This window comes from Ostrea edulis, chromosome 1 (assembly GCF_947568905.1).
Source record: "Ostrea edulis chromosome 1, xbOstEdul1.1, whole genome shotgun sequence".
In the NCBI taxonomy this organism is placed as follows: Eukaryota; Metazoa; Mollusca; class Bivalvia; order Ostreida; family Ostreidae; genus Ostrea; species Ostrea edulis.
The window spans coordinates 92301718-92328734 of NC_079164.1; the positions used below are offsets into that span (position 1 = coordinate 92301718).

Below are 27017 nucleotides of genomic sequence, written 5' to 3' on the forward strand. Positions count from 1 at the left end.
GTGTATAAAGTAATGACAGTACAGACACTCCAGTGTTCAGTGTATAAAGTAATGTCAGTACACTCCAGTGTTCAATGTATAAAGTAATGACAGTACAGACACTCCAGTGTTCAGTGTATAAAGTAATGACAGTACACTCCAGTGTTCAGTGTATAAAGTAATGACAGTACAGACACTCCAGTGTTCAGTGTATAAAGTAATGTCAGTACACTCCAGTGTTCAGTGTATAAAGTAATGTCAGTACAGACACTCCAGTGTTCAGTGTATAAAGTAATGTCAGTACACTCCAGTGTTCAGTGTATAAAGTAATGACAGTACACTCCAGTGTTCAGTGTATAAAGTAATGTCAGTACAGACACTCCAGTGTTCAGTGTATAAAGTAATGACAGTACACTCCAGTGTTCAGTGTATAAAGTAATGACAGTACACTCCAGTGTTCAGTGTATAAAGTAATGACAGTACACTCCAGTGTTCAGTGTATAAAGTAATGACAGTACAGACACTCCAGTGTTCAGTGTATAAAGTAATGACAGTACACTCCAGTGTTCAGTGTATAAAGTAATGACAGTACACTCCAGTGTTCAGTGTATAAAGTAATGTCAGTACACTCCAGTGTTCAGTGTATAAAGTAATGTCAGTACACCCCAGTGTTCAGTGTATAAAGTAATGACAGTACACTCCAGTGTTCAGTGTATAAAGTAATGTCAGTACACTCCAGTGTTCAGTGTATAAAGTAATGACAGTACACTCCAGTGTTCAGTGTATAAAGTAATGACAGTACACTCCAGTGTTCAGTGTATAAAGTAATGACAGTACACTCCAGTGTTCAGTGTATAAAGTAATGACAGTACACTCCAGTGTTCAGTTTATAAAGTAATGTCAGTACACTCCAGTGTTCAGTGTATAAAGTAATGTCAGTACACTCCAGTGTTCAGTGTATAAAGTAATGACAGTACACTCCAGTGTTCAGTGTATAAAGTAATGACAGTACACTCCAGTGTTCAGTTTATAAAGTAATGTCAGTACACTCCAGTGTTCAGTGTATAAAGTAATGTCAGTACACTCCAGTGTTCAGTGTATAAAGTAATGACAGTACACTCCAGTGTTCAGTGTATAAAGTAATGACAGTACACTCCAGTGTTCAGTGTATAAAGTAATGTCAGTACAGACACTCCAGTGTTCAGTGTATAAAGTAATGTCAGTACAGACACTCCAGTGTTCAGTGTATAAAGTAATGTCAGTACACCCCAGTGTTCAGTGTATAAAGTAATGTCAGTACAGACACTCCAGTGTTCAGTGTATAAAGTAATGTCAGTACACCCCAGTGTTCAGTGTATAAAGTAATGACAGTACACTCCAGTGTTCAGTGTATAAAGTAATGACAGTACAGACACTCCAGTGTTCAGTGTATAAAGTAATGTCAGTACACCCCAGTGTTCAGTGTATAAAGTAATGTCAGTACACTCCAGTGTTCAGTGTATAAAGTAATGTCAGTACACCCCAGTGTTCAGTGTATAAAGTAATGTCAGTACAGACACTCCAGTGTTCAGTGTATAAAGTAATGTCAGTACACCCCAGTGTTCAGTGTATAAAGTAATGACAGTACACTCCAGTGTTCAGTGTATAAAGTAATGACAGTACAGACACTCCAGTGTTCAGTGTATAAAGTAATGTCAGTACACCCCAGTGTTCAGTGTATAAAGTAATGTCAGTACACTCCAGTGTTCAGTGTATAAAGTAATGACAGTACACTCCAGTGTTCAGTGTATAAAGTAATGACAGTACACTCCAGTGTTCAGTGTATAAAGTAATGACAGTACACTCCAGTGTTCAGTGTATAAAGTAATGACAGTACACTCCAGTGTTCAGTGTATAAAGTAATGACAGTACAGACACTCCAGTGTTCAGTGTATAAAGTAATGACAGTACACCCCAGTGTTCAGTGTATAAAGTAATGACAGTACACTCCAGTGTTCAGCGTATAAAGTAATGACAGTACACTCCAGTGTTCAGTGTATAAAGTAATGTCAGTACACTCCAGTGTTCAGTGTATAAAGTAATGTCAGTACACTCCAATGTTCAGTGTATAAAGTAATGACAGTACACTCCAGTGTTCAGTGTATAAAGTAATGACAGTACAGACACTCCAGTGTTCAGTGTATAAAATAATGACAGTACACTCCAGTGTTCAGTGTATAAAGTAATGTCAGTACACTCCAGTGTTCAGTGTATAAAGTAATGACAGTACACTCCAGTGTTCAGTGTATAAAGTAATGACAGTACACTCCAGTGTTCAGTGTATAAAGTAATGACAGTACAGACACTCCAGTGTTCAGTGTATAAAGTAATGTCAGTACACTCCAGTGTTCAATGTATAAAGTAATGACAGTACAGACACTCCAGTGTTCAGTGTATAAAGTAATGACAGTACACTCCAGTGTTCAGTGTATAAAGTAATGACAGTACAGACACTCCAGTGTTCAGTGTATAAAGTAATGTCAGTACACCCCAGTGTTCAGTGTATAAAGTAATGACAGTACAGACACTCCAGTGTTCAGTGTATAAAGTAATGTCAGTACACTCCAGTGTTCAGTGTATAAAGTAATGACAGTACAGACACTCCAGTGTTCAGTGTATAAAGTAATGTCAGTACACTCCAGTGTTCAGTGTATAAAGTAATGACAGTACACTCCAGTGTTCAGTGTATAAAGTAATGACAGTACACTCCAGTGTTCAGTGTATAAAGTAATGACAGTACAGACACTCCAGTGTTCAGTGTATAAAGTAATGTCAGTACACTCCAGTGTTCAATGTATAAAGTAATGACAGTACAGACACTCCAGTGTTCAGTGTATAAAGTAATGACAGTACACTCCAGTGTTCAGTGTATAAAGTAATGACAGTACAGACACTCCAGTGTTCAGTGTATAAAGTAATGTCAGTACACTCCAGTGTTCAGTGTATAAAGTAATGTCAGTACAGACACTCCAGTGTTCAGTGTATAAAGTAATGTCAGTACACTCCAGTGTTCAGTGTATAAAGTAATGACAGTACACTCCAGTGTTCAGTGTATAAAGTAATGTCAGTACAGACACTCCAGTGTTCAGTGTATAAAGTAATGACAGTACACTCCAGTGTTCAGTGTATAAAGTAATGACAGTACACTCCAGTGTTCAGTGTATAAAGTAATGACAGTACACTCCAGTGTTCAGTGTATAAAGTAATGACAGTACAGACACTCCAGTGTTCAGTGTATAAAGTAATGACAGTACACTCCAGTGTTCAGTGTATAAAGTAATGACAGTACACTCCAGTGTTCAGTGTATAAAGTAATGACAGTACACTCCAGTGTTCAGTGTATAAAGTAATGACAGTACACTCCAGTGTTCAGTTTATAAAGTAATGACAGTACAGACACTCCAGTGTTCAGTGTATAAAGTAATGACAGTACACTCCAGTGTTCAGTGTATAAAGTAATGTCAGTACACTCCAGTGTTCAGTGTATAAAGTAATGACAGTACACTCCAGTGTTCAGTGTATAAAGTAATGACAGTACAGACACTCCAGTGTTCAGTGTATAAAGTAATGTCAGTACAGACACTCCAGTGTTCGACGTATTTTTTTCAAGATAATAGCAAACAGTTGTCTGTTCTTTCAAGGAAAGGAAAGGAATCCTTTCGGTCAATGAAATTCATCATTGTGAGGAATCTGTCACAGTTGTTCATTTTCTATCTTCTTGTAGGAAGTGATTTACCCAATTTTATAGGAATGAAGGTTGGATCCATCTATACTGCTAAACATTTGTCGACTCGTTGTTAATCAATTCATAACTAGCATTTTTTTTAAATGAAGGATTGCTTTCAATCAAGAATTGTTTTAGGTCACTTGAGTCGCATGTTAATAATTGAAATCATTAAATTTCTTGATAATTAACTTTCCCATTCTTTTCAAATTGGTATGAAGCATCTTTGGGACAAGGGTGACACAGATTTTGCCAGGACTCCTACACTTTCGGTTCCATTTTTCGGTTTGTTTGTTTTTTTTGGAAATCTCATGCATAGTCATATAGAAAATGCTTTGTTATGATCGATGTATTAAAAGTCCTCTACTTTCAATTCTAAAATACATTGCCCTTCAGTTAAGACCAGGCTCTAAATACTTTCAACATCGGTCCAACATTCGAAACTGTAAATTCAAAATAACCTGTACCAGGATCATCACGAGTTGGGAGCACGATTAGATGCAATATGTTGCGCTTTGTTACGATGCAATACGATCTTATGCGATTAAAAGGACTGAAAACTAATCATGTTGATAGAATTGTTTTTTGACAGTCAAATCATTTTCTACAATCAACACAATTGTCACGACTGACGTCAAGATTGGGTATGATTTGATTGATCACCATGATTAAGATCACGATTTCAATCATGCCGCGAATCGTGAGTGGGAACGTAGCATTACGACTAGTGATACCGGTACCTTTGACTAACACTCACGTGACCAATAAGGCTAATAGGCATCTCGTTAAAAGCTAGGAACACATTGATTAGACGCTCTTTTCAGGAATAACAACTTAAATTGAAAGAAAGGTGAAGGTAACGAACAGTGATCAATCTCATAACTCCTATAACCAAAACAAAATAGACAGTTGGGAAAACATGGACCCTTGAATATGCAAGAGGTGGGATCAGGTGTCGAGGAATAAGCATCACCTGTCGACCAGTCAAACCCGCCGTGAGCCCTACATCTTGATTAGGTAAACGGAGTTATCCGTAGTCAAAATCAGTATACCAAGAACGGCGTAATAATCGGTATTAAACATGTCAGACAGCATATGACCCAATGATAGGTTGTAGTGGCAAAGTAGATCGTTATAACGACCATAGAAATAGCGAAATCCTGACTTCGAGACTGTTGAAACCCCTGCACCATCACCTTGTCTTTTAGTAGCCTGTCTCGATTTAAAAACTGATCATACGCAGAGCAAGCTCTTGTGTATCGAATCAGTTGAGATATATAAACAAACCACTCTAGCATATCTAGAAGATTTTCAAAACCAAACATTTGTTGTCACAACGATAACAATAAAAAACATAAGTGATATTTTACAATACAAAAATAACAATCGTTGCGCATGAAGGAAATTAGATTTCAAATCCAAGGAAATTTCTGGTTAAAAACACGCCAAAAATACACAGAAATATAATGTCCTATGATTTAGAGGATACCATCACCGAAAACGTCAGACATGTAATGTCCTTTAATTTAGAGGATATCATCGCTGAAAACTTCAGGCATTTAACGTCCCATGATTTAGAGGACACCATTACTAAAGAACGTAAATGCAATAACATCTTGAATGAATATAATTTAAAAGAACGATGCATATTTCTACATTTCCTTGCTGAAAAAAGAAATGGCACTGTGTAAGCAATAAAGCAGATGATTGAATTCACTTCTTTATCATTTCCTTCAGCTTTGCTTGTTTGCCGTATGTCCTCTCCATTTCATTGGTCACTCTTTGCACAGAGCTGGTTTTCTGACCGACGTCAGACTCATGAGTAGGTCTAGATGACATATGACTGGTTTTCTTTTGAATTTCTGGGTCAGAGCGGTAGATACCGTATCTGTTTAACGAATCTGAAAACCTATCATTTCTCCGATTATCTACTTTTCCAGCACCGTTCCTATCATTCGCTACTGAGTCATTCGGAAATTCTCTCAATAACTGAGCTTTGAGGATAACTCTGTCACCCACTAATGGCTTATATTCATATGAGGAGGCGTTTGTGTTGAAATTATCCAACGTTTTGGCACGTTTTTGAGATGGAAAGAGTACAAGGGACCGTGCGTATGTCCTGTTGACGCTGCTGCAGTCAGAATGCGTGGACACATCCCTGTATTCCATACTTCTACTTTCTAATGGACTAGGTCGCGCTTCGTGTAAATTCGTCTGGCTTTTGTAGAACCATTTTGGTGCCGGTCTGAGAGATCTCTTGAGATGTTCAGCTGTATCACCAAAATCTTGCCGGTTTGTGGTAACGAAAGTAGATGATGGAAGAGTGGAAGCAGGTGCTTGAAATTTCAGCGAATTTCTTCTCTTTTCAGAAACCGGTTTAAAAGTGTAGTTCGATCTTTTCACCTTTTCTGCCACTTTAGATTTATTTTTGTAGTCAAAGTTTGTGTCAGGAGCAAAGGTTATTTTCACAGGGGAAACTTTTGGTGTATACCTCACAACGGTATCGACCGGGAAATCCGTGTTGTTGGGGTATCTCACATACACTGGCTCCGGAGTGTTCCTAGTTCCCGGTTTTAAATCTGCAGAAACTTGATTATACACTATTGAAGTTGTCATTTTAAGTTTCAGATCCTTTAAAATCAGTGGTGTATATATTTCCAATCCTTGTTGTAACTTCGGATAGATATATTTTCTCCCCGATTACGATAAGAGCATGATTAAGTGTTGATATTAAAGTAAAAGAAAAAATCCACCTTAACGCACAAAAGATTTTTTTGGTACTGAATGAAAGCAGTTTATTCTTTCTGTGAATAAATGTAAGTAACGTCCCTGCAGTGAAAGCTCGTGTGCATTCATTCTGTGCACCAGGGGTATCTCTGGTTATTAAGTGTAGGAGATTTAATCAAGTATTTAAGGTTGAATTTAAAATTTAAATATTACAAAGCGCTTGAACATTCACTAAATAAATATCCGTCTTTGTTCTTAAATGAGATTAAAGGTATTTAGATATACTTCAAACAATTAGTTTCGTCGGCCTTAACATGAGAAAGACAAATAAAACCAAACTCACGTGACAGGTTTAACAATGTAATCTGGGAGTTATTGTTACATACCCAATACACAGAGACATTCAATCTTTCTTTTTTATTTTAAAAGCCTCATGTTCATTTCTTTTTAAGTTTATCACTGCTATTCAAACTGACATCCAGTACAACTATTTATACCCACAGAAAGCCTGCACACTGACCTGTACACCTATACCACACACTCAGGCAACTTGACATACGCGCACTATCTAATGAATAGTAGTTGTTAGCAAGCATTAAACGAATGATATATATATTTCTCTCAGAAAATTGAATATGTAAGTATCTCTCTGATGTGTATATATATATATATATATATATATATATATATATATATATATATATATATATATAAGCACTAAGTTACAATAACACCCGATACCTAAAAGTGTCGGATCCACAACATGAATACAAGGTCAAATGTCAAATACATTTTTATTATTTTTTGTTATTATTCTCTGTTGATATTGGCCACATTATGTAATTCTTTTCGTTTGTCCTGAAGAAGGGACCAGTCGTTGGTCATTTTAGTGCTTTGTGTGTGTATATATATATATATATATATATATATATATATATATATATATATATAAAATCTGCAGAGCATATCATTTTTAAGTTGATCATAGAATCGAACAATACAATATTGGTCAAAGTACAGAGATTTACTCGTATTTTGAGGACATTCGTTAAGATACTTAGAGGAAATTTTAATGTAAATGAAGCTCAAACACTTCTAAAAGTGCTCGTTAAATGCTTCAATTGTATACCAGTGAGATCAAAGTTGAAGTGCTTTGAACACGTAATGATTACTATACGCACTCTTTAGTCACCTCTCAAAACTGGTTATGAGGATTATGTGCTCATATTAATTATATGTTTATAGTTTATTTACCAATCATATTAATTACTGGTATAATCGGAAGTACACTAGGAATATCAATATTTCCTCAGTTTTGAATTGAAAAGACATATTTTAATGAAAAAGAATTGAAATGGTTTTTTCTTATTACCTCCATAATTATTCTGAAAACAAAATTAGAGGCATTGTGAACTTCGATAGGATCGCGATCGAAAAGAACACACTTTTAAAATGAATGGTGTTAAAAACCAAGCATTCACATACTTAAGTTATATTTCCAATGTTTTTAACATTGTTACCAATTATATATACAAACACACAGCATAGATGAACATGAATATGTATATGAATTATACAAAGGGTGAGTGCATAGCATAGATGTACATGTATATAAATTATATAGGGGGTGAGTGCACCGCATAGATGTACATATATATGAATTATATAGCGGTACATCTTTTGACACATCATGCAGCGTTCTCTGATGATTTTAGCACAACCGTTCATGATCTGAACAGTTCTCCAATATTCACAATATCGTACAAGGACAGCCTGACTTTCCTTCTTCGGGGTTGTCATAGATACGCATCTCCGCTTTACTACACTTATTGGCTTGATTCCTGGAATGAAAATCACAGATTGTAGATATATAGATATCAACAAGTTTACATAGCTTTATTTTTTTTATTTTTTTTATTACATTTGATTTACATAACCAGATACATTAAGATTTACATAACCAGATACATTAAGATTTACATAACCAGATACATTAAGATTTACATAACCAGATACATTAGGGACAGATAGGTGTGACGTGTCATCTATTTAAACAGGTACGTAGAATCAGAGGACCTGCATCCACCCCCACCCTCTTTTAAAAATATTTTTGACATGCAAAGTAAGATATTTGGCTGATTGTCCCCAACCGTCAATATAAGCTCAAACCGATGACTTGCCTGGACCCTCCCTCTCTCTGTCACGATATAGGATTTTTTAAAGTTTGGGTCAAAGAATATCGCTTTGAGGGTTTTTTATATTTTTTTTTTTTTTGGCTTGTCAAGAATTCTAGGTAACTGTGAAGTTCCTTTGCCCCCCTCCCCCTCTTTGAAAAACGACGCTACGAGTCTGTTAAGTATTTTAACATGATCAGAGATTAATCACAGTCTTAATTAAATGGTACTCTGCTCCTTTGTGTGGTTACATTGTGAAAAACTTCTGTGCGTGAAGTTCTAATGTTAACATTTCTTCTTCTTCTTTTTTTCTTTGAATAAATGTTGTTTATTAGGATTTACTTTATTAGGATTTTTACAAACCCCTACATTCCATCCTAACCAGTGGGTAATTAATATGTAAAACAATATGTATACAACAAGCACTCACAAATAAAGAGAGAAGACTTTTACTTTGTTAGGATTTTTACAAACCCCTACATTCCATCCTTACCAGTGGATATTGGGTAATTAATATGTAAAACAATATGTATACAACAAGCACTCACAAATAAAGAGAGAAGACTTTTACTTTGTTAGGATTTTTACAAACCCCTACATTCCAACCTAACCAGTGGATATGGGGTATTTTATACAAGTATGTAAATCTGAAAGTATCCATATTTACAGCAAGAACTCATAAATAAAGGAAGAAGAAAGGAGGACAGCAAGAAGAAGAAAAAAACCCAATACTTTGGCTACATATCCTTATACAAAGTCTACTTTTAGACCAAGATTAAAAGGCAGAGAACTGTCATATAACGGCAGTCTTTTAATATACTAAATTATGTACACGTATTTGACAATGTAACAATATTAATTCATATAATGACATCAAATTATAAATTTTAATCTGTTGTATTCTAAGTTGTTCAGAAAAGAAAAGAGCTATCATTTGGATGTTTGACTTTAGAGTGTTTGAAATCCTTATATAAAATTGATACATACTCCAAGGCCTGCTTCTTCAACGTTTCTATTTTTTCTGGAAAAAAATGCGGTTTTCAGTCATTTTTCAGTTTTTCATCATGTTACAACGTCATAGAATAAAGGAAGAAGACACGACAGAATGCGATTTTTGTTACTAGATATCCTAGCTGAAGTATCAACATTTAGAACGGTTTAATTAAGTGAAAGTAAATTTTAAATTCACAGATAAGTACATGTATGTATATAAGTGTATATTAAGTATTTGTAGATAGAAAATGTCGTTATGGGAAAATTTACCCATATTTTTAGCTCTTGTAACTTTCATGTTCTCGTAATCTGCACCTTGATGAGATGTGTAGAAACTGTAAAATAAAATTTTAATGGAATGATTATTTCAGTTATTTTATTTAATGGAGTCAGATGGACTCTTAAGTCGGACAGAACTTGATCGGATATTCTTGTTTGAGACTTCTCGATTGAACCTTTGGATGGAGAACTAAGTAGGAACGAGACAATAAGTCTGTGCCTACAAGTCACATTTATTGTATCTTGCCTAACGTTTTCACTCATATAGAGACGTCACCAAATTTAGGCCATTGAGTAGTGAGGGTTCTTTAGCGTGCCACACCTACTGTGACACAGGACATCCGTTTTTAAAGTCATCTCCGAGGACCCGTGACATTCACACCTAATGCCGAGCGTTTGGCGATGGAGCTGTCACTACCTGTTTTTAACGGATTCGAACCCCGGCCTTCTGCATGCGGGGCGAACGCTCTAACCTCTCCGCCACCACGGCGGTCGCATACAAGTATCAGAAAAGGGAATGAAAAAGTGAAGATTACGAACAGTGATCCATCTCATAAATCTATTAAGATTACAAATTAAGGGTAGGACAAACACGGAACCCTGGACACATCTGAGGTGGGATCAGGAGTCTAGCCTAGGAGTAAGCATCCACTGTGAGCCCTATATATTTTAAGATCAGGTAAACAGAGTAATCCGTAGTCAAAATCAGTATGTAAATAACAACCTAACAAATGGTATAAAACACGTTAGACAGATTCGACCTAATGACAGGTTGTATTTGTAAATCAGATTATTATAACGACCATACAGAATTTGCGAAATGCTGACTTTAAACGAGACTGTTGAAACCCCTGTATATGTGAGAGTAAGGAACGACAACTCTGGGCAGAGATTGCCCTGTAACATCAACTTATTTGTCAGCAGCCTACCTCGATTTAAAAACTGATCATACGCAGAACATATTCGTGCGTATCGAATCATTTGAGAGACATAAACACCATAGGCAGGTGATAGTGGAATATCGCAACATAAATCTGAGAAGGTGACGGTGTTATATAACATTACGTTGATAGTTTTATTTTCCGTACTCACTCTGTTTCGTTTCCTTGTTCGGCTTGCTCTTGACATTTGCACTTAATACTTGGATTACCTAAAAGTACATCATTGGGATACATTACATGATTAGATTTTGTTAAAACATTTTTGTTACGCAATCCTTTGTCTTTTTAGGATTTTATATAGAAGAAAGGCCACTTGTAATGAAAAGGTTACCTGTAGGTGTCCAATAAGTTGACAATTGCTGTACATTATTTTTAAGAATGGACAGATACTGCCCGTTCTTAAAAATAATGGACAGTAATTGTCAACTTATTGGACAGTGCCAGGTAAACCCCAATAACTTATTAGACGTCTACAGGTTGGCTGAAAATAAGAGAAAGACAATACATTTGTCAAAGAGATACAAATTTAATTTTAAATTCCCTACAAGTAAGAATCAACACATATCGGAAAAATCACTGAAACACTTAAAACGATATTTCCCTTTAGTAGAATTCTCTGCTTCAACTCGTTAGATTCACAATTTTTTAATTCCATTGGCCATTAAAACTTAAATTTGAAAGACATATTTCCATACTGTATTTGAATTTCGCTGGATTCAGACGCACATTCCGAAACTTCTTCCCAACGCTTTTTAATTCTTTATTAGCATATATATTATCATTTTCGCTTTCATCAATAATTTCATTTCACGAGATAGGCGTATTGGGTTCTTTTGGATGGTGTTAATTATTTCCTCATCCAAATATTCGAAAACACAATGCTTTTCAGATCAAAATTTGGCTCCATAACTTTCTCACCCTCCATATCCAGAATATAACACTCATTAAGATAATATTTGCAGTACTTTCATTAAAATCCTGTTTGATTGTGCAATGAAAATGCTCTCCCCATCAGAGGAAGACATGTTGATACGGCTCAGTACTATAGAAAGAGTGAATATAAAACCTGCAGTAGAAGACTACTTACCGGACACTGTCCAATAAGGGAACAAAAGAAACAGAATTCTACACAAGACTAGTTATATTGTCAGTCTATTCAAAATAGCTTTACTCATAATTATCGTCAATGGGTTTACTTGAGTCTGTCCATTCTTAGAACAAAAGATGTAATGTTTTAAGTAGGATATAAGCCTTAAACTGTCCATTCTGTGAGAGAAAGAACTGATCTGGGCCCTACGAGCCTCGATCAGTTCTTTCTCTCACAGAATGGACAGTTTTTTTTGGCTTATATCCTTTACATAAAAGCTCCGGGAGTCAGCAATCTAATTAAAATTAGATCCTATGATCCGCTCATCCACTATCGCTACACATCCATATCCAGCGTCTGAGAGAGAGACACAAACACACACACAGAGAGAGAGAGAGAGAGAGAGAGAGAGAGAGAGAACTGAAGAAAGCAGAGACTAAATAATATCAAGTAAACCCCATCCGAATACGCGAATTTGTGAGCGTAGAGACAATCCACTTTGACACATACATAATAAACACAAATTTCTATATTCTTGTTATATCAAACCTCAATTGGTCCCACAGGATGGAAATGAAAATTCTGAAAGCTTGTACATCTATAGGAAACCACCAATTACCTCCAATTATCATCTTTCAAAAGATCATATGATTACTTCATAAATTGTAAGAGGAGTACATGGAACCAGGAGTCTTTGCTTTGTTGCTTTGGGGTTGTTTTTTTTTGGGGGGGGGGGGTTATAGAAGAAAAAAACATACGTCGTTTTTCAACTCCCATTTGGGCCCCAGTGTTATATTGAAAATTCCGAAACCTTATTGCACATTTACAGGACACCAAAAAATCATCATTCAAAATGCTTTGGCTATTGCGCAAAATGTATAAGGAGTTCTGGGAACCAGGTTTTTCTAGAAGAAAAAAACATCATTTCTTTTACCCCCATTTTGCCGCTCGGGTGAAAATGAAAATTCCGAAACTCATTGCACATCTACAGGACACTACCTATCATATTCCAAAACATTAATTGTTTACTGCTTAAAACTAAAGAGGAGTTTGAGGAAGAAGAAAGTGTGACAGACGGACGGCCTAGGGTAACAATAATATACCAGAACTTTCTGTAGATAGAAGACCGCCGCGGTGGCCGAGAGGTTAGAGCGTTCACCCCGCATGCGGAAGGCCGGGGTTCGACAGACGTAAGTCGTTAAAACAGGTAGTGACAGTTCCATCGCCAAACTCTCGGCATCAGGTGTGAATGTTGCGGGTCCTCGGAGACCTTAAAAACGGATGTCCGTCTCGCAGTAAGTGTAGCTCACTAAAGAATCCGCACTGCTCAAAGGCCGTAAGCAAAGGTCTAAATTTGAACCCCTTCACCGGCCTTGGTAACGTCTCAGATACCATATGAGTGAAAAGAGACGTTAAGCAAGATACAATTAATCAATCTTTAGAAAGTGCGGGTATAAAAATATATATCAACTTAAGCATATATTTTATTTCATCAAGTGTCCTTAATTATCAAAGCCGTGTGATTCTTCCTGGGGGAAAAAACCCATTGAGGTCTGCAAATTGCTAATGCGGACATCAAGCAGACTGTTTTCGTGGACTTCTTAGCTTGATTCAAAATTTAGGAACGATGTAAACACTGCTTAGCAGTGTTATTAAATATTTTTATAGAGTGTAAAAACATTATCTATGGTCTTTTATAAATGAGAAAAATGAATTTGAGGATAACACAGTCCTTTAGTATAAAGTCGAGAGAAGTATAGGTTTCATAACCGGTGTTCGTTAGTAACTGGTTTGCTAAAGCTCTCGTTCCTTAAAAAAAATTTCAAATGACATTCGGCAAGCCTCAAAATTAAAAAAAAAAATCCAGAGAGAACCGGTTTCTGACGAGACTTGTTTAATGTGTGTGATGGGAGACATCACACTTACAGATTTGAGTTATTTTTAATCCATTTTTTTTTTGTGAACGTCTTTCCTTCAGCTGTTGTCAACTCTTTTGAAGTATACATGTACATTTACATGCAATAAACACACAAGCACTCTCAACGATCCATCGAATTGAAATTTGAAATATACAAAGGAAAGAAATTACCAACAGCCATTCTCAATTGTCCCAAGTGTTTCATAACACTTTAGTAAAACAAAAAAAAGAACAACTGTACTGGAGTGATGAAAGAGAGTTGGTAATGGGAGAAAGAGTGATAGTCTATATATATGTTATATATAAAGTAATGAATTGAACCCGAAACAAACACTGTACAAATTCGTTTATTGCTTGCGGGAGATAGTTTTGAACTATCGGCCCATCAACTTTCTGAAGTGAGATTACATGTGTAAAAATGTGTCGAATAATTTTAGGATATATGTCAAGTGTAGCCTAGTGCTTAAGGTATCTGATCCATAAAAGCATTTATTTTCACAAAAAGTCAATATCTGTAGCATTAAATCTTTTGTGAAAACAAAATGCCTGATTTTTAGTGAGATAAAGATGGCAGAGAGAGTAGATGATGCCACATCTATTTATAGTGAATTAGATTTTTCGATCTTTCCTTGACGTTGCGCGAGAAAATTATTATTATATGCAGTTTCCGTTAAGTCACTTGATAAAAATATTTCTTGTTACCTCTTAATTGAATTTCAATGCATTTTTATTTTTACAAAACTCGGATAATTGCAAATTTTCATGGCAAATCTTTCTTTGATATAAAGGGTCATTTTCTAATTGTTTTCACATAATATGATGACTGTCAATGTTTTATGCCTATTTTTGTGTATCTTCAATAATCATAAACGGCATATAATGTCATTACGTGATTTTCCTTTCTTTGTTTCCAAATTGAAAAATAAAAAGTATGCTCTTGTCCGATCGCCGATTTCACAAAAAATACATCGTTTGAAACCCACGAGGTTATATCGTACACGTGAAGTGCGATCTAAGAATATTTCAGAGAAAAATGGAAATTCACGACGAAAAAATGGGTGAGTAGGTCAAACGTAAGTTTTAAAGTATAATAAGTTTACTTTGACAAACCCAATTCTTTTAGATAGTATCTATTTTTACCTTTTAATTGACATTTTATACATTTCTTATCTGTCATCAGAACATATCCGCAATTTACACTCCTGTCGTTGGCACCCGAACTACTGAAAAAGAAAACCAGTTTAAACTTAATTAAACATCAACCTATCAAAGTCCAAAAAAAAAAAAAAAAAAAAAAGAAGAATCCTGCATCTATAGTTACTAGCATGTATTTTCCCCGATCTGCCTGTTAATTCTATAGTTTTCTCTACCATTCCCAAACCATTTCAATGAAATCTGTCATTACCTTTTGAAAGTCTTGGAGGCAAACAAAGGGAATAATATGTAAATAAGTAATATTTGACATAGGCAATTAAAATCTTACATACCTTTTGCTATCTGGAACATTTTCATAAATATCCACTGTAAAAAGAGAGAAGCAGTGTGAATTATTCAACAAATCTGAAGTTATCTAATATTTACATTCCCAGTGTGTTTGCATTCGATATATTTACCAATGAAATGATAGTCATATTCTCATGAATGTGAACAATGTGCGTATGAATATTGATGAATATAGTACGATTATTTAGACAGCTAATAATTCCGACAGAAATGAAAATGAAATGTAAATGTAAAAAAAAGATAAACCTCATTTTTGAAAAATACATGAGGGTATGAACTGCAGCGCTTCACAATAACATACGTTTCATGGAACGTGTTGACGTAAAGCGTCGCAGTGCGTGCGCAGAAGGATAATTCGTATCCTCAATTAGAACCCGGGTAATCGTAACTACTCGGCTATTTCCGTAACTGCAAATGAACCGGTTATGAAAAAGGACGAGCGCGTGATCCGATTGGGACCCGGGGTAATCCCATTTTAGTATGACCCCGGGTCACCCTATTTTTCATTAACTACCTTCAACATAGTTTACTACGCTGTAGAATAGTCCCACATAAAAGTGAAAGTACAGTGCAGACTTGTGCGAAGATGTATATAATACACACCTCCGAAGCGAAATGAGTACCCAGGTCATCATTGTCGGTCATTTACATGTCATCATTTCTAAATTGAATAAATAAATAAATTTTAAAAAGCCTAATTTAAATGATCATTCATTGTTATCTGCATCCCCATAACATAACAAGTACGATAATGTGATATAGACCAGCAAAACGGAACGGATTTAAGAATTAGAATGATTAATGTATGTAGCTAAGATAACACAAACAAAATCGTGAAAATATGGTTTATTTTGATTAAAATCAAAATTTTAGGTATTTGTCCACAAGCAGTAGATTCATTATCCTATTAAGTTAAATTAAACATCTTATGTTTGATTCATCATTTTTTAAGAAACAGAGACTCGGTAACCGCAGTATTCCAATCCTAAATAGGAGAGGACTTCGGGCAGTTCGTTTCTAAACTAAATACTGGTATTTTATCATTTAGATTAATAATGAGATGACTTTTTAATTTTATTCGAACATAAATTCTCTGTTAGCCTTTTATCTATTTCATATGTTATGAAATAAATATGTTAATTCCTCTTAGCTAGGGTCATAAACTTTGCTAAGTGTCTGACCTTTACCCCGCTGTATCTTTTCGGGTTCAACACTAATCCGCAGGATATCGGTACATGTACGAACTTTCACTTTATGTACATTGATCCCAAAATGAGGGAAATCTAGCTTTTATCACACCGGACTCACACTTAATGTGATACATAAGTGTATATCATACTAGGTGCATAATAAAATCAAATTCAATTTTATCTTTGTTCAATGTTGTTATCGGGGGGTGGTGGGTGAGTGAAAACCTGTTATACATTGAATAGGTTCACAAGAAAGACGTAATAAAATTTTAAAGGGGTTAAATTATAATACAAGTCCTTTTCTGTATATTCATTTTATTTTCTCTTATTTGTGAAAGAACATACAATCACAATCGGGGGAGGGGGGAGGGTCAGAAAATGATAACACCGGGGAAAAGGGGTGGTGCCCATAGGCTCTTGCTTAATATTTTTTATACGTTACAATGCATGGTTTTAATATACATATATTATGCATTAGTATGAAGTATATAAAACTCTGGATTCTGAGGATAACTTCCCGTTCTCTCTGTAATTTCTGCTTTCCTTATTCATAATAAGCTTTTTGTTTTTACATGACCCCATATATTTATTTAATTTTGCTATTTACTTACAGATAAGTATAAGATAATGTTGCGCCTGCGTAAAGGAGGGGGTAACGTATAGTTACCTTCTACCTTCTTAATTCAGAAATGAAAATTATGTAACTTTGTATTATATTTTATTATACTACAGCAGTGTGAAGGGGAAATGCTTAGCTCACCTGAACTATAGAATAAAATGAGATTTTTTTTATATTTTGTTATTTGTCTACCCGTTTGTAACTGTTCATATCTTTATCTACTGGGCATATTTTCACCAATGCTTTGACTTTGTAATTGTTCAATAGAATTGTTGTAATTAGAAATTAAAGCATATGTAAGATGTGTTTGTAAGATGTGTATAACGGGAATTAAGAATGAATTTCAGACATACTGGGAAGTTTGTCACGTGGTCACTCTACCTGTTACTTGGCTATGTGTATTTGAAATAGAAGTAGAAATGTAAACAAGGGTGACCTAAGGTCATCATACACTGAGATGTCGGTTACATCAGGACATCTTTCTATGATGTGAAATTATATACTATATTTCCCAGGACATTTTGTTAAAACAAGGGTAACCTCAGGTCATCCACACACTGAAATGTCTGATACTTCAGGACACCTTACTATTATTGGAAATTATACAATTTACACAATTTCAGAATATTTCCTTTTCTATATATATCCTATTATATTCGGTAAACCAAGGGTGAGCTTTGTTACCAAGAACTGATAAAGGAATGTTGCCGGTTTCAACCATAACAAAACTGATATTATGTAATTAACCTTTCCCCTGTAGCTGAAATGTATGGTGTTTCTGTTTCAGATAGTCAAATAAATATGTCGACTTGTCAGATGATTATGTCAACTATGTAGTCAGGTGATTTTCTCCATTTTTCAAATGAAAATGAGTTTGAGTTTATAAGTAGGTGTAAAAATGCTTCCACGACCACAATGTGCCCTCCACTTGACAACATACTAATTTGACAAGTCGACATAATTATCCGACAAGTCGACATAATTAACTGACAAGTCGACATAATTATCTGACAAGTCGACATAATTAACTGACAAGTCAACATAATTATCTGACAAGTCGGCATAATTAACTGACAAGTCGACATAATTATCCGACAAGTCGACATAATTAACTGACAAGTCGACATAATTATCTGACAAGTCGACATAATTAACTGACAAGTCGACATAATTATCTGACAAGTAGGCATAATTAACTGACAAGTCGACATAATTATCTGACAAGTCGGCATAATTAACTGACAAGTTGACATAATTAACTGATAAGTTGACAAAATAATCTGACAAGTGATGGCAGATGGGAAGTGAATGAAATTGATAACGGCGCGTGTAGTTAACATGGTAGATACACAAGGTAAGATACTGTTTGCTGAATACTACCAGTAATTGCATGCATTAACCCAAGATATATATATATATATATACATATACAATGTATGTTAGTTTCTATACTTCCCTCTCCATGAATAGTAAGTGCAGAATTGGTAACAGGTATTAGTAAATGAAAACATCCACATAACTTAGTGTTAACAACAATTTGATTTAGTGTTAATTAAAGTTTGAATAAAAGGTGGTGCTCGGGGCTTCGATGGCGAAAATCAAGTGTCATTGCCCAATGGGTACCCAGAGGTAATCCTTATATGATCAATGGGTGACCAAAAGTAACCCTCTAATCACCATTACATCATTGGGTGACCAGAAGTAACCCTTATATGACCATTGTATCAATGGGTGACCAGAAGTAACCTTTATATGACCATTACATCATTGGGTGACCAGAAGTAACCTTTATATGACCATTACATCATTGGGTGACCAAAAGGTAACCCTTATATGACCATTGTATCAATGGGTGACTAAAAGTAACCCTTGTATGACCATTACATCTATGGTGATAAGAGGTAATCCTTATATAACCATTACATTAATGGATGACCAGAGGAAACCCTTATATGATCATTACATTAATGGATGACCAGAGGTAACCCTTATATGATCATTACATTAATGGATGACCAGAGGAAACCCTTATATGATCATTACATTAATGGATGACCAGAGGTAACCCTTATATGATCATTACATTAATGGATGACCAGAGGAAACCCTTATATGATCATCACACCATTGGGTGACCATAGGTAACCTTTATATGACCATTACATCGTTGAGTGACCATAGGTAGCCTTTATATGACCATTACATCGTTGAGTGACCAGAGGATCATCACATCATTGGGTGATTAGAGGGAACGAAAGTATACGTACCATCTTCCATATTAATTCCGCATGATACTATCTAACTCATACCAAGTCTTTTCCTTATTTACACACTTGGTCTGTGAACTTGTTACTTATCAACGTGGGTAGATGATTTCCAGCGTTTTAAACTACAATGACAAAACCCAGTATCAGTCACTGTAGGTCGTTCACGATCCTCCCCTTCTTTACATTTCACCTATTCTCGATTTGTCTTTATATCATCGGGTAAAATTTAGTATGAATAAGTCGAAGTGATAAATGCAATGCATCTTTATGAACACAACATCCAAGGACACTTGGGAACGGAATTAAAGGGACTGATTCACGATTTACTCTAAATTTAGGGGGGTAGGGTTACTTTTATTCATCAAAACCTACTGTCTGATGTGTTTAAAGGCCAAAAAACGTACGATTATACATACATTGATATGACAGAAGCGCATTATATGGAGAGTTTATTGTTGTGTAAAAAAAGATTGAGAAATGTTATTGTTTACAAAGTATGGAAATCTATACGGTTATCGATCTAAGTTCATGCTATACATCCAATCTAATTAAAATCAGATCCTAGAATAAGCTCACAATCGCTGCAATACGCAGAGTATACGGCGCGGATCTAAGAAGTCTAATTTTAATTAGGTTGGCTATACATCACATTTCAAGCATTCTTTAGGTAATTTTAAATTTGTGTCTATGCAAAATTGGGATATTTTAGATTACAAAATTAACATTTTACTAGTTTGTAAACATAAACAATGTTCAAGTCTTGTTTAAATAACACAGAGTTAAGGCTAAAATTTTACTCTTATCCTTGCATTGAAAAATGTCCTTATTTGGTTTTACTTTGAAATAGTTATATCTTTAATGTTTAACATCAGAAATGAAAAAAAAAATGAAAAATCAAAAAACGTGAACCAGTCCTTTTAGCCTTTTAGCTTGTTTTCCGGATCTCCATTACATACAGATCTATGTTGTAAAATGTGATTATTATGAACATTTAAGAAACTTAGAAAACTTTGAAATCCCTGTTTAAGAACATTCATGTCGTAACGGTATAACATTTTATATACCACGTACGTATACGTACCTGAATGAAAATATTTTCTCTTTCTTATCTGTCTACTTCAAATTTCAAAACACACATAAATTGAATTCTTCCGGGTGATGATAATAGATGGTCGACTCGTTCATTACAATGGGAATGAAAATTGACTTGATAAACTGTAGAAACGGGAAATATGGAAAAGGAAGTTATTTTATGGTAATATTTTCCTGAAACTCGTCCTTCAACACGTGTTGAAATAGCGTCTAAACATGAGTGAGGATTTATGCAACTCCCCACGCATTGGAATTACGTTGATAATTATTTTCATTCATATGTCGATTCGGTATACAGTAAAACTCGAATACAGCGAACAAGGATATAGCGAATTTACGGTTATAGGGAAGTGAAACTAATTTTCTCTGCAAATTCCTTATACATTATATATTTTAAAAAATCTGCGTCTATAACGAATACGAATATAGTAAATTTACACATATAACGAAGTAAATTACTGTTTACACGAATATAGCGAATTTACACATATAGCGAAGTAAATTACTGTTCACACGAATATAGCGAATTTACACATATAACGAAGTAAATTACTGTTCACACGAATATAGCGAATTTACACATATAACGAAGTAAATTACTGTTCACATGTATATAACGAAGTAAATTACTGTTCACATGTATATAACGAAGTAAATTACTGTTCACACGAATATAACGAAGTAAATTACTGTTCACACGAATATAGCAAATTTACACATATAACGAAGAAAATGACTGTTCCCCTTGAACGTAAAAATAAACTTTTATAACGAAGTTTATTTTTTTCATATTGAAACTCGCTGTGGTTTATTTAAAACTTCTTTTCCTTTGTCATAGGATCCACATTATACAAAATTTCTGTTTTTATTTTGTTTAAAGGGGTCGTTGATGCAAAACAATACTTAAACATATGTTTAGGAAATATATTGTCGGTATTGATTACTATTCTTGTTTATTAAATTTGAATATTGATTGCATTTATTTTATCGTAAATTCTTAATTTGTGCTTCTTTAAAATGGTCTCAGATTCTTCACTTCAGATTACTTCACTTACCGTGTGGTAAGTTTGTCTGATGTTCGCGTGGGCGATCCCAGATCAAATCTCGGGTGACATGCTTTCTTTTCCTTCGTCCTTTTCTTGAAGAATATTTCTTATAAGTCAATGGTGAGAGTTAAACATAACATTTATGAAATATGTACAAGTTTACAAAATTTAAGAGGTCGGAATTGAATAAACGCCGAGATTTCCTGAAGTATTCATCGTATTTTCTTTCGGTAAACAGATAACCATATATGGATCAAGGATTTTCGAGTCAAATATAGATTTTGTAACTCAATCAAAAATATGGAAGAAAAAAATCTACCGTCAGATCTATCACCGAATTGTATAGTTTATCATAAGCCTCCTCCATCGTGTTGAGGTCGGTTACAGTCCTGGTTTCTGTATTTACAATGACTTTGTAGTGTTGTTCCAAGATTTCCTTGTTGCTGGATATTCTTGTTGCTGTATATTGTTTTCTTGTTGCTGGATATTCTTGTTGCTGGATATCGTTTTCTTGTTGCTGGATATTGTTTTCTTGTTGCTGGATATTGTTTTCTTGTTGCTGGATATTGTTTTCTTGTTACTGGATATTGTTTTCGTGTTGCTGGATATGGTTTTCTTGTTGCTGGATATTGCTTTCGTGTTACTGGATATTGTTTTCGTGTTGCTGGATATTGTTTTCTTGTTGCTGGATATGGTTTTCTTGTTGCTGGATATTGTTTTCGTGTTGCTGGATATGGTTTTCTTGTTGCTGGATATTGCTTTCGTGTTACTGGATATTGTTTTCGTGTTGCTGGATATTGTTTTCTTGTTGCTGGATATGGTTTTCTTGTTGCTGGATATGGTTTTCGTGTTGCTGGATATGGTTTTCGTGTTGCTGGATATTGTTTTCGTGTTGCTGGATATGGTTTTCGTGTTGCTGGATATGGTTTTCTTATTGCTGGATATGGTTTTCTTGTTACTGGATATTGTTTTCGTGTTGCTGGATATGGTTTTCGTGTTGCTGGATATTGTTTTCGTGTTGCTGGATATTGTTTTCGTGTTGCTGGATATGGTTTTCGTGTTGCTGGATTTCGTGTTGCTGGATATTGTTTTCGTGTTGCTGGATATTGTTTTCGTGTTGCTGGATATTGTTTTCTTGTTTGCCTCAAAAGTTTCTCTGACATAATCATAAAAGTTTACCTAAAACACACACATTCGATTCTAAATCTCGGAGATAGGTTTTGACACTTTTCACTTCTACATCGAAATTTGTAACATGTGATTCCGGGACACTGATCGAGGGAACCTTGTATAGCATTTAATGTTGTCATCTGCGAGCCTTATTTATAATGAGACAATTTTAAGATATCTTTAAAAATGTCAGATCCTTCTGAAGATCGAATTACGTGATCACTAAAATACTTTGGAGTAATGGTTTTTGGAATAATCATCAAGTCTAGTTTTATTTCACATGGAAGGGGGTGGTCTATTTTCAATTCACGTGAGGATTTCACATGGACGGAGGTAGGTCTATCTTTGATTTACGTAGGGGGGGGGGGATAAGATCTATGGATCTATACCGTATTTTGCTTCATTCTCACTTTATTAAAGTTCAACACATTAACCAAAATACACATGTTAGACGCTTCTGAAGATCGAAAAGCATGTCTCTTATATAGATACATACTTAAAGTTATGTTAAATTATTTTGAAGATGGGTCTAATTAATGAAAAATAAGTTTAAAAACATAAAATAGCACAAACACGACTTAAAATAATGAAAGGACGACTGGACAAAAAGTTGATAGGACAACTTGCATTTGTCGTGTTTTCGCCAAAATAAAAAAGATATAAGGACAAAAAGTCTGATTGATTGATTTTATATCTCGTCGAGAATTTTCACTCATATCGAGACGTCACCAGCTGTAGGTGAAGTACCACAAATTTAGATATATGCTTAGCGCTCAGGGCCGTAGCAGTGAGGGTTCTTTATCGTGCCAAAGCCTGCCACGACACGGGACATCCGTTTTTAAGGTCATACCCGAAAGACTCGTGATTCTTACTTCTAAATGCCGAGCGTTTGGCGAAGGAGCAATCACTACCTATTATAGCGTCTTAGGTTGGACGATGTCATGGCATGAGCGGGACTCAAATTCACGACCTTCTGGTTACGAAGCAAACACTCTACTACTGAGCTACCGCGACCGGTTAAAGGACGAAAAGAAGACAAAATTCAGGCAAAAAGACGCCAAATTCACCCACAAAATAGTGACCTTCTGTCTTTTTTGTTTTGTTGTTGTTGTTTGTTTTGTTTTTTTTTGGCTTGGCTTGGCGTTCTGTCGTGTTTTCTTCGCTAATTTGCGTAACTATTCATGAAAGGAGATTTCAGAGACTGCAACAACTGGCGTGGACTCTGTGAAGTAGCCTTGCTATCTACAAACTGATTTTTCAGTCTTATTATTCTCTATGATGCATTACAGGGTGGATCAACTCTATACATGTATATGTTATTACGGGGTTTTTATCCATACTGTATAGTTTATACCTGTAGTCACTATAATGTGAGGGATTGGCGGATTCACCACTCGACCCATCTATCTCTCTCTCTCTCTTCTCTCTCTCTCTCTCTCTCTCTCTCATCTCTCTCAAATTCAACATTGTTCAATCTCAGTCGCTTACTCTCTCTCTCTCTCTCTCTCTCTCTCTCTCTCTTTCTCTCTCTCTCTCTCTCTCTCTCTCTCTCTCTCTCTCTCTCTCGGCATCCTCATGAAGTACAAGCTCAAGTTAATTCATAACATAAACCCTGGTGATGTCATGGGCTTTTTAAGAGACAGTCTTAAATAGTTTCCTCTTTCATAAACAAATCCTAACTGATGTAAAAGTATTGTATATTTTGCATTATTTACTACCGGTACATCAAATTTATTTTACGATTACAATTATAACAATCAAAACGAAAATAAATAAATACTATCAAAATGGCAGTATACATTTATATAACTGTAACCGTAACTGTAACCAGCAGCGTTACAATATTTTCCACAACTGTCCTGAATTTTTTTTTTACCAACTTTCAAGAAGAAAGAAAGAAAGCATTCCGCCAAAATGTTCCCCACATTTACTACTTTTCAATATCTTCATGGACCATCGTCGCATAAGCTTTCAGAAGACTTACTGAGCTTGTATGATATAGCGATTTCAAAGTTTTTGTTGAACATTGAGCTGCCAGAGCAACTGCAGAAGTAATGACATATTTAAACAGTCAAATCAATTAGCATCTAAATCCTTTACAGAAGGAATCCCCGTCGAAATCCGCAGTACGAGTTGGTGGAGGGCGTGGCCTGTGGTTTGACTATTCTGCTGGCATTGAAGGAGGGTGTAACCTGCGGTGTGACCATGCTGCTAGTCTTTGTGGAAGGCGTGGCCTGCGGTGTGACCATGCTTGCAGCCTTTGTGAAAGGCGTGGTCTGCGTTGTGACCATGCTGCTAGCCTTTGTGGAAGGCATGGTCTGCGGTGTGACCATGCTGCTAGCCTTTGTGGAAGGCGTGGTCTGCGGTGTGACCATGCTGCTAGCCTTTGTGGAAGGCGTGGTCTGCGGTGTGACCATGCTGCTAGCCTTTGTGGAAGGCGTGGCCTGCGGTGTGACCATGCTGCTGTGAGTGTTGCAGGTGGTTGACAGTACATCATGTTTGTTGGTTTCAACGTCAATGCTGGTAATTGGTTCTATGGAAAATTTTAGATTCATTTCAGTTTCTATATCTAATATGAGGAAAATGAAGATACACAAAAATGTGAAAGCATATAAAGTTTGTAACCAGGGAAGGGGCGCAGATGATGGAAAGTTTAAAACAGCATCAAAACAAAACCTTTCAGATTAACAAAAAATCCTAATCTCTTTTTCTAACTTACACGGTCAGAAATTTTCACTCCAGTGAAATCCTTGGTATTTGCAACCTACCCCTGAATTTTTTTTGTCTGTGGGCTTGCATTCGTGTGATGATGAAATACATGAAGGTGTATGTCAATATGGAACTTTCGGGATGTGCCGGAACGACCGATTATATTTGACGTTTATACATCACGGTCACGTGATAATAACCAATTGTAGGGCAAAGTTGACATTGATACAAATGGTGTTTCGCTAGCGGACAGCCCGTAAAGAGCTAAGCGCTGTCCTACGATGACGATCCAAGTCACTATTGGTGCTTAGTACCTTGGAGTAAGTTAGATGGAAGGAGAACGGCGTATATAGACGCGTATGACTGGATGCAAGGCGTGAAGTTTTACCGACATCCTCAAGATATTCCCTATATTTATTTTCCTCGCCAACTCACATTATTTAATCAAATGCATTTTCCTATAAAATGGTTGTAGTGATTCCTTACTTTCAAAGATAGCATTTAAGTGCAGGAATTTGATAGTAAATGAAGTATCCCATGCTTGTTTACTTAGTTGTTATTGTAATCCGGAAGTGACATGCCCTACAAATTACGTTCAACGCGCGATAAAAGTCAGAGTGGATCCGTATCTCGAAAGTCCCGTTACGGAATTTAGACTACAACCATGCTCAGAAACATAATAAATCAATTATTACAGTGACACTTTGAAAAAGCAGAGGCTTGACAATTATGATATATGCCTCTAATTATTATAAATACCTTGGAATTTTGAGGACACCCATTTGTAAGTCCACTGAACAGACAGGTAAACTAGATGCATCGCAACGATCATGATGATTTTAAAGTCGGAACAATCTTATTTCTATACACGTATCCTGTCGATAGGGATAATTTGATTGTGACGTCATAATCAGTGACGAAACAAGATATAACATAAATTGTTGCGTCAAGTGATAATGACGTCAGATATCTTTCATAGATTTGAATGAGAGAGAAAAATCAATGAAAGATATCTGACGTCATTATCACTTTTCAAGATGATTATTGATAAGATCTGAATTTGTTTTTGATACATATTGTATTCTTTATTAGTTTTACATGGTTAAATGTAATTATTGATTTGCTTTGTTTATTCTGGTTTGTGGCGATGCAGTAAATCTGATGGCATGGTATTCTGGTCAAGGTAGTCCGGGGTGGATAGGTAACGGGAGCATACCGGGGGTAAGGCAGTGGGGCAGAAAAACTTGGCATGTACCCAGGTAGGGGATGTGGGGTCGCCGGGTGGCAGGGGTATTCCGGGGGTGACGTTACACGGGGTGTTACGGGCACCCAAGGATGGAATGCGGGGCCACAGGAGGGACTTGAAACGGACCAAAATTACCAGCTAAATGGAATTGGTTCTGTTGTAGCTTTAGGCCAGGGACATGGGACCGGGACAGTTAACCTGCCATAGACACAAATGATTGAGGCCCGGCTAAAGGCATACACTGCACAATTCATGAACCAGTTTGCTCAGCTCAAGAGCATGACCGAACAGCTGTTGCAGAATGGTGGAGATGT

The 27017-nt window shown here is 35.7% G+C and overlaps 2 protein-coding genes across 3 annotated transcripts; both read right to left on the bottom strand.

Annotated features, from left to right (window-relative positions):
* Positions 1 to 8011: 8011 nt before the first annotated feature.
* LOC125674085 (uncharacterized) lies at positions 8012 to 20672 on the bottom strand. Of its 2 annotated transcripts, none has more exons than XM_048911135.2 (8): positions 20522 to 20672; positions 19441 to 19562; positions 15349 to 15382; positions 15002 to 15081; positions 11008 to 11065; positions 9907 to 9971; positions 9631 to 9664; positions 8012 to 8310 (listed from the first exon to the last, which is right to left on the bottom strand). In XM_048911135.2, the coding sequence occupies exons 2-8, from the start codon at positions 19448 to 19450 to the stop codon at positions 8220 to 8222; spliced, it is 372 nt and encodes a 123-aa protein (XP_048767092.2). In that variant the 5' UTR covers positions 19451 to 19562; positions 20522 to 20672; the 3' UTR covers positions 8012 to 8219. The 2 variants fall into 2 exon arrangements, with proteins under 2 accessions (XP_048767092.2, XP_048767084.2); XM_048911127.2 differs by having other exon boundaries at positions 15002 to 15084.
* Positions 20673 to 21980: 1308 nt separating this feature from the next.
* On the bottom strand, positions 21981 to 25303 carry LOC125664397 (mucin-2-like). The gene is made up of 2 exons (XM_056144963.1): positions 24849 to 25303; positions 21981 to 22734 (listed from the first exon to the last, which is right to left on the bottom strand). The coding sequence occupies exons 1-2, from the start codon at positions 25301 to 25303 to the stop codon at positions 21981 to 21983; spliced, it is 1209 nt and encodes a 402-aa protein (XP_056000938.1).
* Positions 25304 to 27017: the final 1714 nt, after the last annotated feature.